This window comes from Cygnus atratus, chromosome 3, assembly GCF_013377495.2.
Source record: "Cygnus atratus isolate AKBS03 ecotype Queensland, Australia chromosome 3, CAtr_DNAZoo_HiC_assembly, whole genome shotgun sequence".
Taxonomy (NCBI): domain Eukaryota; kingdom Metazoa; phylum Chordata; class Aves; order Anseriformes; family Anatidae; genus Cygnus; species Cygnus atratus.
Genome location: NC_066364.1, coordinates 28,194,374 through 28,209,351, shown reverse-complemented (window position 1 = coordinate 28,209,351; position 14,978 = coordinate 28,194,374). Strand labels below are relative to the sequence as shown.

Here is a 14,978-nt window from a genome sequence, read left to right as displayed (position 1 = left end):
TGACTTCAGTAGCTGTTGGATAGGGATGCACTGAGAATGATGATAGAAATGCAAATATCACTGTAATAATCTTCAGGTGATTGTTTTCCCTGACTTTCTATCAACATGTCTCCCACAAAATGTCTTCAATCTGCCAGTCTTTTCTTACCCGTACGTATAGGAAACCTTTATCAAGGTGTTTTCACCTGTAAGGGATTGTACAAATGAATATCCAGCAATGTGCATACACAAGTGCTACAAGCTCAGGGACTTTTCCTATAAGTGTCTGAAGTGTCTCTGTGCAAAAAGATGTACTATGGTCTGCATCCTCTATTCTGCAGTTCTCAAATTCAAGTGAATATTGTAGAAGTGTATGTTTTTCCTTCAAGACGCTCTCTTTACATCTTTTGAAGAACACCAGTTACTGTTAAATAGCTCCTTTCTCAAACTGCTTGCCAATGTCCAACCTTCCTTGTTCTGCCTATAGAACAAGTTTCAAGCACAAAACTGACAAGGTGAACTGTTTTTGACCTATTTTGCAGTCCTCAACCAATAGATTGGTACAGTTTCAAAATCCCATTACAGAGAGCACTTGCAATTGGTAGGCCCAAATCAAAGAGAATATAGCTTCTGGAAAGCCATTGTTAAATTCTTTATTCCAGGTTAAAATGTGCTTGCTCTATTGCCTCTGCTGCAACAGTTTTTCAGGGCTCTTCATGTGAACATTTAGACTTTGAATTCTCATTTTCGAGTGAGATTTTAAAATATAATACCAACTGGACTCAGGACACTGACCAACAGGATGCATGCTATACATAAAGCTGTTAATTAATCAAGTAAAAATCCCTGTGTTCTGGTTTCCTAATAGATTTGGATCTTCTTGTGATGGCCACTATTACCTAAAAGAGAGAGCTTATAACTGAGCAATAGAAAATTGTATTTCTTGTAGATTGTCATCCTCTTAGTAATTCTTCCACCTGGTAAACACATTAGAGGGTTCCTTTCTGTTTTATTTAAAAGCTTTCTTTTTATAAGTAGGGTCTATGGGTCCTCACCAAACTCCGTGCCCTGCATTTCACCTTACTCTGGCAGAGTAATGAATTATCATGAGATTTTTCAAAGCGGAGTTTGCACTTCTAGTGGATGGCAAATTGCTAAAAACAGCTGCTTATCAAGATTGAATATCTCATCTCTGGATTGATGGTGGTTATTGAAGCCAAAAGAAAAAGAGACAAAGAGGAATGAGTGGCCCAAGGGACCCAAAGAGAACAGAGGGAAATTAAATGATGGAGACTAATGAATGTGCAAGAAAGAAGGAAAGAAGTGTGAGGAAAGGACAGAAGAGATTTATGAGGCAAAAGACATCAGAGGAGAATAGCAAAGAGTAAGAACAAATAGGACTACCAAATAAAAGTGACTGGAAAATACTGGACAATAATATGGATTACACAGCAACAGGTCAGGTGAAATAAATAAGGCAGTAGGGCTAGAACCACAGTAATGAGAAATAGTACTTTGACCACAGAAGTTAGAGATAATTAAGTATAAAATGACAGAAATCAAGTACTAACCCGCCTAACAAACACTAAAAATATCATAGAATCATCGTAGAATGGCTTGGGTTGGAAGGGACCTTAAAGATCATCTAGTTCCAACCCCCCTGCCATGGGCAGGGATGCCACCCAGTAGATCAGGTGGTTCTTTCTGAAAACTGCATGAGAGAAATGAAATCATTCAGATGAGGCTATAACAGTTCTTAAAGAACTGCTTCTTTTGAAGAAGGGGGCCCACAGTTGAACTCAGTCCTTTCATATATTCTCGGATATGGTGGCAACATGCCACAGACCAGCAGGCAACAGAGCAGCTATCTCTGCTGATGTGGAGGCTTCAATACAGACAGAGCTTGAGATGACAGAAGCAACCTTCCAGGTCCCTGGCTGTATGCAGTACCTGGGGCCGAGAAATCACTAAGGACCTGGCTGTTTCAGCTCTCCTCTGAGTATGCAGTAGACCTATTGGCTTGTGAGAAAAGTGGCCAAGATCAAGTGTCAAAGTTTAGAGATGAAGGAACAGTCTAAAAACCTTTTGCTGCAGACAAATAGTTTGATTTGTAGCACATCATTATTACATTATTATATATATACATCATAGTATATATATATATTTTATATATGTGGACACAATGCCTTTTTCTCAACTAGTAATTATTAAGGGATGTTGACAGTAAAAATACAGATGTTATCCGTAATAACTGTCTGCATTTATATTCTAATCTTTACCAAATTGCACCTCAGCTGCTTATTCCTTGTGTATGAACAGTGTCCCTTTGTGAGTCCAGTAATCCTGTCTCTTGCAGTGGCCAATAGTAAAGGGTTAGAGAACAGTTTAATACAGCAACTATGTTTGACATCTCCCTGAGGTATTTTTCTATCACCCAAACATTTTTATCTCATATTTCCTTCTTTTTAATTTTCTTTTTTTTGTTCTTTACTTCTTTTTTTTTTTTTTTTAATAGATTAGGTCAGGCCTCTCGTCTTGACATAAACAGTCTCATTTAAGGCAGTAGACAACCTGAACAAAAATAAATTTGGAGTCAATGAAACTCCTCTTACATTATGTCAAGCTTTGAGATATCTTTCTACATAAGCTAGAATTCCACTAGATACTAAGCATATGGAATTTATATCCTATGTGATATACTCGTTTTTGTAGAGGAAAGAAGAAAACCTATAATTTCAGAGGAGTTAATTGTAAAATTTTACAGACCTGATAATATTCTCTTTTAAGGGGACATCAATGTAGTATTTGAAAGATTCTGTAGATGGCAGTGTTGGAGAAGAATTGACAGTGGCTAAAATAAGCACAGTTTTTATCACTGAATTTCTTTACATTTTTAATTATTCAATAGTTTTGTTCTTTACCAAGGAAGTTTTGGCTCTATTAAACAGATGCTGATCAGATAAATAGAAAACACTAATTTCATCATGTCCCATAAACTTTAAGTGCACTTACTGAAACTATTACCATGTTCAAATACAAAGGCATTAGTTTGTATGACATACTTTCACAATACCTACTGAAATAACTTTTGTTTTCTTCAAGGCCCCATAATGGAATGCTACTGCCCTTTTAACAAAGAAATAAGTTAATAATAGATGTCTTCTACTGTATATTATGCTCTGAATTCCATAGCTACAATCACTGCTTGTCAGTACAGGTCTTGAAGAAAGGAAAGCAAATGTAAAAGAGCTTGTCATTGTTCTTATCCTAAATTTAATAGGATACTTATCAAGCAGTAAAACAATTTTCTTGATGAACAAATGACAAACAATTTTCTTTGATCATGTTTATCAACAGAAGTCAATTTTCTAGATGTTACTCTGATATCAAATTCCATGTCTGATAAAATAGTACAGCAGAATTTTGCAAATACCTGAGAATAAAATAAAGACAATTCTGTAACTATCTAGTTCATCTAGTCACAATTTAGTCATGAAGAAAAGTGGAAGAAACTGTCTTTTAGAATCATTTTTACTATAAAGATTTTTTCTTTCTACATAGTCTAGAATGTTCCCCAATGTATATTTACTACTAGTATAAGACAAATTAATTTTAGAGTATGCTTTAGCTCGAGATTTTTATCATAAACAGGCACATTACATACAAACACTGAAGCACAAATGCACGTATACATGTATGCAAAATATGTTGGATTTATCTGACAATGCAGTTAGACCTGCTGATTTTATGCATAAACTGTTTCACAGTCACAGTTTGGAAACTTGTGTTTCTAACTATTTTAAAGACAACTGTGAGCACTTGCTAGCTGCTTGGTTTGAGTCACAGCGACTACTGTGTTCTCTTAATAATTTAAGCAACAAAGGGCCCATCGAGCTTTCTGTTTCCAGTAGAATTTTTTGAAACCTTGTGGCAACATGCTGAGAAGATCTTGGAGTAGCAGTCATATTCTATAAGGATAAAATGTTCTTTCAAAGTTTTATCAAAAAAAAGGAAACAGTCTAAACTTTCAGATTTATCAGTAAACAATATTCACAGTAGACACAAGAAAACATGCATTTGTAATATTTCTTTGTATAATTCAAAGTGTCAAGTAGAATACAGTGAGTTGCCTACTTAAACACATGCCATGGATTAATCATATATAAACTTTAGCAGAAATTATGCTTGGCAAAAAAGGAAAGAATTGGTATGCAGTACAAAAGTAATGCCCTCTGTACCAAGTCAGCCAAGAGTGATGTGAAGGCCCAATAAAAATTCAGCCATGCACTTACCATTCACTCTTGTTACCCAGTTCAGTAGAACAAGATACAGCCAGCTAACTACTATGTAGCAGGATGGCTCTGGAATTATTTTCAGACTTCTCTATGAGAATGAATGATTTGCTGAAAATATACTAGTTGCCTTACTTTGTGAAGGTGCACAGAGCTAGAAACTGTGACAAGGGTAGGAATTCATTTTAAAGACAAGGCACCTAGATTTAAGTATCTACATGTGAGTTCAATAGCTAAGTTGCCATTACGGTTGCCATTATCATAGAATCATAGAATCATTAAGGCTAGAAAAGACCTCCAAGATCATGTGGTCCAACCATCCCCCTACCACCAATATCACCCACTAAACCATGTCACTAAGCGCCACATTCAACCTTTCCTTAAACACCCCCAGGGACGGTGACTCCACCACCACCCTGGACAACCCCTTCCAATGCCTAACCAAGATCATGGTCAATTTAGGCAGTGGGGCTATCTAGCTGATCAGAAGCTTGTTTAAAGGCAGATGGTTAGTGCTGTTTGAGATGCCCTGGCGTTCGAATGCGCATCCAAAAGCATCCAACCAGGATTCATAGGTATGGTACAGGACCTGTCAGATGGCTATGCCTTTCTGGAGTGGAAGATGGATGTAAGCAATAGTGGTTGTAAAATAACAATAGGTGTCTACATTTAGGAAACCAAATGGAACATTGGAAGGGGCTGCTTCAGGTTGAGGAGAATGACTTCGTTGTCTCTGTTGATTGTTGCAAGAGAGATGCTACTCAATTGCCTGAAAATACATCTTTTTTGTATGCTGTCATAGATCTTTCATGGCTTCCAGTTGCCAACTCCAAACAGTCCTGTGTTTCCTGTTGTACCAGCCAGGCTCATGTGGATGTCCTGGAGTCCAGTATTCCTAGAGCATCTCAGTAGCAAGTGGCATGCATTTTTAAGCAACTGAACCCTATCCTACATCACACTTGACTGTAATAGGTATTTTAATGGTTACAAGTAATATGTGTAGGCAGCTAAATGTAAGTGTCTTAATGCCAAAATTGATCCCTCCAATTATATCGTAGTCTATTTCCTTGACTTAATTAATCTTATAAACACTATGTACCAACTTTCTTATACTCCAGTCATTCTCAAAGCACACATGCACACATGCACTATTTTCAGACTAAATCCAGTTCAAGATTAAGTGAAAATCTCAGTTTGGAAATAGATTCATAAATTCTGAGATAATTAGTTCTTTATCAATTGCTTTATCAGGCTGCACTGAGATACTCCCAATCCCTCTCAATGCCTTAGTCTTGAGACACTTGAAGGCTTCCAGTGCAGAAATGGTCCCGGTGAGGAACTTTCAGACTGGGTGTTTCTTCTTTCAGGTTTCACCTTGAAAGTGTCTTCAGAGCATTTCAGTACCTAGAAGAAGCTTGTTACCAAAGCTAGGCATGGATTAAACATCTGAAGCTCTTGCTTGTATCACATATCTAGTGATTAGGCATTCATTTTCACTATCAAACAAATGCTTGAACTCATATTTCAAAGAATATAATACCACTGAGCTATTGGATATGAAAGGATTTCTTTTATTTTTTGTCCTCTGTCTTCTAATCTCTTCTAGGAAATTTTTGTGTATCTACTGAAATATTCATTGTACAGAAGAAATAGAATCATAAAATCATAGAATATCCGAGTTGGAAGGGACCCACGAGGGTCATCGAGTCCAACTCCTGGGTCCCCAAAGGACCACCCAAAAAAAATGTGTATATATCAAACCATGTGTCTGAGAGGGTTGTCCAAAAGCTTCTTGAACTCCAGCAGGCTCGGTGCCATGACCGCTTCCCTGGGAAGTCTGTTCCAGTGCCCAACCACCCTCTGGGTGAAGAACCTTTTCATGATAACCAGCCTGAACCTCCCTTGTAATTATCCATAGATAGAAATTATCCATTTTGAATAGAAATTATCCATATCCCGCTGATAATATCCATATCCTCAGATACAGGAGAATTGGGTTCAGATTCCTACTCCAATTCATTTCATCACATTGAGGTTTCATAGCTGCTCCCAGTGCAGTTTGCTGGGCCCCATGACTTATTCTTAGGCACTCATCCCTTAATATGTATCATATGGAAAGCCTGAGGTCTACTGTTTTGACTTTGGATGGTAATAGCTATTTTAGGCTTTGGAAAACTGGAGTTCTCTTTAGGGATTTAACCATATGGTCCTAGATGTTACTTCCTAGCTAATTAGATATCTAATTAGTGATTACAAATCTACTGCAACAAAAACAAATAGAATTGTAGACTTCACTTACAAAATTGCAATCTCTTGTTCCAGTATTGTTCAGAATAATGTTTGGCTCGGTCATGTCTTCAGGGACAACAAAGATTACTAATGGCTGCAGGTCTGGCAAAATTACCACTTCCATGAATACATTGTTCTAACTGGTCTATTAGAATTGTGTTAATAATCAATATTTTCATTAACATGCTCTACTTCTTGTTACTGCACTAAAAATGGAAGTTCAACTGGTTATTTTGTTGTGTTTTTTGTTGTTGTTGTTGTTTTTTGTTGCTATACTTGAATTAATTTGTTGGTTATGGAAATGTTAGCTCTTCAAAGAATAAATCGGCAGTGATAATTGAAAATAAAAACACAGTTGAGAAAAGTTCTTTTTTTTTTTAATTTATCCAAATACCTAATACCTACACATGCAACCTTCCCCCCCACCCCCCCAAAAAAAAAACCTTGAAGGTTTCCATACAGCCACACCTGTCATTATTTTCCAAAGTGAAAAAAGTGTCTGGTGGAGCTGCTCACTCTCTATGATGGATTCAAAACATCAACTGTGAACTTTAAAAGATTTCAGACAACTGTTTATTGCTAATGAACTGTTAGTGTTGTGCTGTAAGTGGCAGGTCCTGAATGCATTCTTCCACCACCTCCTGATGATTTGTCTGCTTGGTCTCAGTCATCCTAGAGATGGTGCGGGTATCTAGTCTTGAAGACAGCTCTGCTGAGAAGCCTCAGCAGGAACTTCCTCCTGCTTTGCTCAAGAGCAGCTTTTAAATAGAGGCTCTTGACCTTGATCCCTGGCTGCACTGCAGCAGCACCACAACCAATCCATGAGCTGTGTTGATCTAGACCTGGACCCCAGTCCACAGGCTGACTTGTGGGCTTGACCTCAGCCCTGCCTCATCACTCTGGATCAGCCTGGTTGATCTGGGCTCCAAAGCTGGCACTGGCTGCTCCCCTGAGTCCGTCTGGCTCACCTTACTCAGGGACTGAGAGGCAGGAATCTTGTTTGTATTATCTAGTTGCAAAAAGGATTGGAGAGAAGAAAAACAAAGTGGTATAGCTGATATAGCATCAAAGGCTGATCATCCAAACCATATTTTGCCAATTTGGCTGTATAAGTATACTATGAAAAGACTGTGTCAAAGGCCTTGCTCAACTTGAGGCAAACATTCACTGTTCTTGGCTTGTCACAGAGCCACCCATCTCGTCAAAAAAGCTATCAGGCTGGTCATGCATAGTTTGACCTTGTTGACATCTTGTGTTTTATATGCTTGGATATTGCATCCAGGAGGTTTTTGCTCCATGGTAATTCCTAAGTGAGGTGAGGTTGACTGGGCCATAAGTCTTTATATCATCTTTCTTGCCTTTGCTGGAAGAGAATGTGATGTTTCTTTCCTCCGATCATCAGGAACCTCCTGTGATCACCACGATCTTTCACAGCTTATCAATCAGGAACAGCCCCATGGTGATATTGGCCATCTCATTACTCTGGGGTGCATCCCAGCCAGTCCCCTGCCCTTGGCTGTATCCGACTGGCTGAAGTGCTCCCAGATTCTTCCTCTGCCAAAGATAATGCTTCACTTCCCCAAGTGCTGCTTCCAGGCTCAGGGACCTGGGAGTCTTGAGCAGACCTTACCAGTAAAAAAAATCAAAGAAGGCTTTGAGTATCTTGCCTTTTTCCGTGTCCTTTGTCATTAGGTCCCCACTCTATTGAGGAGTGGCTCCACATTTTCCTTAGACTTCTGTTAGAAGTCTTCTTGTTTCCCTTCACATGTCTTGCCAGTTTCCACTCCTGCTGAGATTTGATTCCTAACTCCATCATTGTAACACTCAGGTGTTGGATCTGTATTCCTGCTGGGTAGCCCATCCCTGCTTCCACAGCCTGTAGGCTTCCTTCTTGGTGTCTGAGCTCAGTTTTTAATGTTGTTTGTTTTACTTTTCTGCTGCAAGATTTCTTGACAGACTGCATGGCAAATGGGCTCCCTGAAAGTTTTGAGGCAACAAGATGCTTGAATAAACCATGACAGTGTAATTCCTGAGGCTGCAGGGTGGGATGTGTAGAAGCAGTTGGGCTTCAATAGTGGTAAATGAGCTGCAAGTATTACCTAGAAATCTTTGTTCATAACAGCAGTTCAATAGGACATATGAGCATGTGGTAGTTTTACCCAGCTGGGCAGCTGAGTTCCACCACAACCCCTCTCTTACTCTCCTTCCTCAAAGGGAAAGGGGGAGAAAATACAATGAAAAGGGCTCAAGGGTTGAAATAAGGCCAGGGAGATCACTCAACAATTATCATCATGGACAAAACAGATTCAGCATAGGGAGATAACTGTAATTTATTGACTGACTAGGAGACTAAAGCAGCGAGAAATAAAAAGCAAACTAAAACCACCTTCCGCCCTCTTCCACCGCCTCCCGCCGAGCGGTGCAGGGGAATGGGGAATGGAATGTGGTCAGTTCCTGACGCTTCATCTCAGCCGCTCCTTCACGGTCACTCTCTGCCCCTGCTCCACGTGGGGTCCCTCCCACGGCATGCCATCCTTGCCAAAATGATCTGCAGGGTCTGCCCACAGGCAGCAGCTCTTCAAGAACTGCTCCCACATGGCTCTGTACCATGGGGTCCATACGTCAGACGTAAACTGCTCCAGCACGGGACCCCCATGGGCGGCAGCTCTCCCCAGACCCCCTGCTCCTGTGTGGGCTCCTCTCCACGGGCTGCAGCTCCGGCCCGGGGCCTGCTCCTGCGGGGGCTCTCCATGGGCTGCAGCCTCCTCCAGGCCACATCTACCTGCTCCCTCCTTCTGCATTGCCCTCGGGGTCTGCAGGGCTGGTTCTCACTTCTCACTCCCCCAGCAGCTGTTGCACAGCAGTTTTTTTCCCCTTTCTTCAATCTTCTCTCCCAGAGACCCACCCAGCATTGCTCCCTGGATCAGCTCTGGCCAACAGCAGGTCCCTTTTGGAGCCGTCTGGAGCTGGCTGTGATCTGACGTCGGGCAGCTGCTGGGCTCTGCTCATAGAGGCCACCCCTGCACACACTTTGCTACCAAACTCTTGCCACATAAACCTAATACAGAGCATTGCAGGGCTACTTAAAGGAGGGTAGCAGGAGGAACCTGAAATGTATGAATGTTTAGTAGAGGGAAACAGAAGCAAACTTCAGCGATAATACCTGCAGAAACTTGTTATGTGTTCCCATAGCTCTAATTGGTCTAAAGGGATTTAGAATTTCATTCTTTCAGTATCATTTAGAGATGCATAGCTTTATCAGATACTAGTACTCAGCTTAGAGAAGTGAGACATTAATCTGATACAGAATAAAAGTGTTTGCTTAAATGCCTGTTGTGCTAACAGTACGCCATGCAGTGCTGAGTGCGCTAATGAGGAATACAACAGTTACACAGAGGTCCTACAAATTTAGCTTATAGGACTGTCACAGGCATCCATTTATCTCAGCTGTTTTAGTGGAGTTTCTCTGGAGTAAGAATTTGTAACACAGGAACTGTTTTGCACAAGTTTTGCCAAACTACTTATATTCTTATCTTAGGGGAAAAAACAAAGGTTGTTGCCAAGAATACAATAGTAAAGTATCTCAGCATTTGACTTAACATGTTAGTTTTGCATATGCCTGCCATAAATGCAAACTGAAATGCTTAAATTTTCTTATTCTACAGCTTAAAAACTTGTCTATCTATAGATGCAGTGTTGCAAAAAATTGAATTTTATTCTGATTATCTCTGTGCACTGCAGTAGACTTAAAGCCTTCTGTTCTGAGCTATGGGTGGACTTCCCATGTACCTGTCAAGTCAGATCTTCTTCATGCATATAATCAATATTTATTGGATCTACAGAATAATTTACATGCAAATTAGAAGTCATTCAAGTACTTCCTGTAGTTAGTCCTGCCGCAGTGTGGCAAAATATGTTGTTCTCCGACATTTGTTCAGATAAATTTATTGGAAATAAAAATATTTTTATCAAAATGGAAATAAACTCTTTGCATCTTGAAAGTTGCAAAATAAAGTATATTAAATAGAGTATTTTACTTGATATCTGTAAATCAGAATCATGATACTGCTTTTCTAAATCATTCTGACACCTACTGATGATATTTTTAGAAATTGTTTGCAATAAAGTCATGGATTTAATTCATTCTCTGAGTGATACTATAATATCAGGATTTTTTTTCCATCCTTGTTCTCTCCCTCTGCTCCAAGGCTTTTTACTACAGCAATCTTGCTCCCATATACATGCCAATGATAAGCAATGTAGCATTTCACCTGCTGCAGCAGAACATTTTGCTTTCACACTAGTCATTGTCCATGCTTCCTTCATAAGCTGTAAAGAATTAACTATATTGACAAAGTGAAACTGAATGTGTCATGAAGACTTTCAGATATTTCATTGTATACGTCACCTAGTATGACCTTTTAAGCAGTATTTTATTTTTATATTATTTTAGTATGAGATTAGTATAAGATTTTTACTTATTTTAGTATAAAATTGACAGCTGTGGCACAGTTCTTCCATATGTAAGTCTTGCTGTGCAAAACTTTGGTAGGAGAAGACTGACTGACTGATGCAGAAAGCAAAAAAGTCTATGAACAAAAGAATCATTATTTCTGTGTAATTTTTAAATATGAAGCCATCAAGGTATAGACTACATCTATAACTGCTAATGAAGAATATTTTCTCTTACCCACTAAAAAAATACAAGCATCTAAAAATCCAAATCAAAATCATTAATTTTAAGTATTACTTTGTTTTGGCTTTTGTACCTGATAGTGTTCATACATTTTAATTGCGTGCATTATATCACTTAATCTGTTTAAAAAGTTCTATTACTGTTTGTCTTACACAGTCATTGCTACTCTCAAGACTGTATTTTTATTACAGTTATCTTTTAAGTATAGATGCCAGGAACTTTATGTTTCTGACATATATTACTACAGACACTGCATAGCCTTGATGCCATAACAGCTATTATGATGCTTAAGATGGGAATGATTTGTAAATGTAATGTTTTTGAGTGAGAATATATGTGTAGGTTGAATAGCAGATCATCAAAAGTTTCATTCAGATCATTAGAACATTTCATAAATCCATTATAGATGGTTTTACAGAGGTTAAAACTTATTTCTAAACTCACTGAGAATTTGTGGTGTTAAATCCATGCACATTCCTTGGAAGTATTAATTGTAACCTACGGGAAAAAATAAAATAACAAAGAGGCCGGTTGTGTTATTTACTGAGGCATCATCAAGTACTGAAAACAGGTGAGGCATCTGGATCCTGTATAATGCTGCATCTGTCTGCTGGAAACAATCCACCAAAAACACCTTGAATCCAATTCTGAGGGAGGTGATATGACAAACAGATAAATTACAAAGTGTTGCAGCATGCTGGCTGTATACCAATCTAATAATTAAGGCCCATCTGTGATAGGCAGTACAAGGTGCAACTGCATGACAAGTGAATTCACAAGCAGATGCTATAGAGAAAACTTGAGTGTGGAAAGATAATATAAGGTCAAGTAGGAGTGCACTTCTAGGAAATTTGTGGTGCCAAATTGAGGAAAGTTGTTGGTTTCTTAAAAAAGAAACAACACAGCTTCAGCAGAAAAACTGTGAAAACGATTAGAAAATGTATAATATTTCAAAATTTATACATTTCATTATAATACAGAACCATTTGAATTACTGAGCAGCTCAGTTTGATTATCCTAAAAACAAATTTCAGCAGCTATTAATAATGTACTTTCAACTTAAAATGTACATTCTTATGTCATAAGAAGCAGTTCATAAAGATCTTCCACTAAAGATTTTGTCTATGTAGTGAAGAAATGACTGCTTATTTTGACTCCTGCAAGAGTACTTTGTGCTTGAATTTGTAAACAATGTAAACATAACACTTTTATATATTTGAAAGTGAACACTAACAAGATCACATTTAGTTTGCATGAAAACTACAGGCTTGATTGTCAATGAAGACAAGGCATCCAGAAAACAAAATGACTGATTTGCTATTATGTGAGTTTTATTCTCTATATAGGTTGTTTTTAGTCTTCAGAAAGGGAAGAACTGGAAGTATTATGTACAGCATATGTGAGATATACAGAGTATCTGTAGACAGCTGATGCTACAGTAGTGCAGTACTCCCAAGTATCTTTCAGAAGAAGACATTTCCTCTCATATTTTTCAGCTATTTCCATTAGTGATCCTTCTTTCAGAAGTAACGAATCATCGTGGATGTCATTTGCACCCTTTTATATCCGACATAAGACCCATATCAAACTCCAGTTTCAGCCTCTATCTCCAGATGGTATCCTGTTTTACACTGCACAGCATTTGGGTACTCAATCAGGTAAGGATATTTCCAGTTTGCTAATATTATACATCCAGGTGCTTTTGTGAGAAAGAAAAGCAGCATATTCAAGTGATGCAGGTGTTCAGTCTCTGTAACTCATTGACCATGGTGACTGGGTTTTGAGCTGTGTGTATAATCATGTTCCTGAGAACAAACGTGTAATAAAATTTTGGATGAGTCCAAAGCCAACAAGGATTTAATGAAGTGATTCAACAAACCATTTTCCCTTGAAAAGTAATTGTAGCCAGATCTTCAACAAGTATTTACTGATACTGCGCCCATAGATCCAGTGCAGCTACACCAGCATTTACAGTCTAGGGCTTGGCTCAGTATTTTAAAATGTGCCAAAATAAAGCAATATAAAAACCGATCAACCTGAAGTTAAGCAAAAGTGAACTGTGAGGGAGAACTGAAGTTCATCAGAAACTTAATTGTTTCTTCTGTAATGCTGAAAAGTTTGCTGGTGCAGCATGCAAAACATACACATTCTACATTTGCCAGATATGCAGAATGAAAAACAAATTAAATAATTTCTGCTATTTACAAAATTATTGTAAATTTTGCTGAGTAACCATTCCTAAAACTTCATGGCAAAAAAACATAATTTGCCAAACAGTGCAAATACATTTTAAAATTTATTTTTAAGGTGTAATTTTTTTAATATACTTTATTAATGTATTTAATTTTTATATTGCATTTGTATGGTGGCTTGCATGTTTTTAAGCAGAAGAATGATGTATCACTTGTAACGTGATTTTAGAGCAAATTTTCCACTTGTATTAAGTAATATGCTATGCAAAACTGGGTCTTTGTATGACAAAAAAAACACATAACTGCTCATCATGTATTTTTATACTTGTTCAAGGTCTAGAGCTTAGAGACATTTCTATAAAGATACTCAGACATGCATGCATATAAATGCACATACACCCAGTCTACCATCTTCTTCTCTACACAGCTGCTTTAACAGGCTACTATTAGGTGAGACTGATAATATATCATACAGTGCTGGCTTGTCTTGTTCTAATTACAACCACATACAGAGAAGCAGCTTCAAAGAAAAATAGATGGCACAATACAAATACATTTATTTGCAAAGAACTCTGTCTTCTACAATGAATCTTTTATAACTATCACTCACAAGCGAAACTCTGAGATTCTCACTGAATAGTTCTCTCCCGTGTAAACTAAAGCATTATATGGGCCATGAAAAATAGAAGAGAAAAAAAAAGGATCCCTCTCAAGAGAACCCTGGAATAGTCAGAGGTCATGGAAGCAACTAGCATATAAAGAAATTAAATATCTCTTTGGCAGCATCAAGGAGAGTGCTCAGCCTGTTTAACTTGGGCTAGGAACGGTTTACCATGAGCATGCCCTCATTCTATTGCCATTCAGGAATGTTTAGTTTGCACAGAAAGGAATATTTTCTTAAAATCACTCTTTAGAAACATACCAAATTAATTTCAAAACAAAAACAAAAAAAATCAACAAAAGTCTTCTGTAGAGTAATGTAATTTCTTTACACATTTCCTACTCCCCTTTTCACTGTCCTGAAGTTTGAAAGATTTAGGAAAAGCTAATAGTGTGGCCCTTAATATTTGCCTTTATCTAATCCTGTCAAATCCAGACAGAATTAGACTGATGAAAGACTCAGAAGTATTCTTAGCAGCCAGCAGATGTGAAAGAGCTTTCTGTTGGGGATTAGTTTACAAAGCACTTTATATAAATCCTTTTCTTCTGTGCAGTTATGTAAGATTTAATAAATTGATTGTCCAAACCACATGATTTTTTTTCTAAACTTATTTTAATAGAAAATAATTAGGACATTAGGACATTTCTCCTTCCCTTCCCTTCCCTTCCCTTCCCTTCCCTTCCCTTCCCTTCCCTTCCCTTCCCTTCCCTTCCCTTCCCTTCCCTTCCCTTCCCTTCCCTTCCCTTCCCTTCCCTTCCCTTCCCTTCCCTTCCCTTCCCTTCCCTTCCCTTCCCTTCCCTTCCCTTCCCTTCCCTTTTCTCTTCACGCAGGCAATGCTGCTTTTGTAAAAGAAGTGAGCTCTGACTGTG

At 38.2% G+C, this 14,978-nt stretch overlaps 1 protein-coding gene across 1 annotated transcript in view; it reads left to right on the top strand.

Moving 5' to 3' along the window:
• The window catches only part of EYS (eyes shut homolog), a 728,533-nt gene that overhangs the window by 704,809 nt on the left and 8,746 nt on the right, over nt 1-14,978 (top strand). Inside the window, exon 37 of the mRNA XM_035543068.2 lies at nt 12,753-12,914. Within this exon, the coding sequence (XP_035398961.2) occupies nt 12,753-12,914 (162 nt within the window). The remainder of the gene's footprint in view (nt 1-12,752; nt 12,915-14,978) is intronic.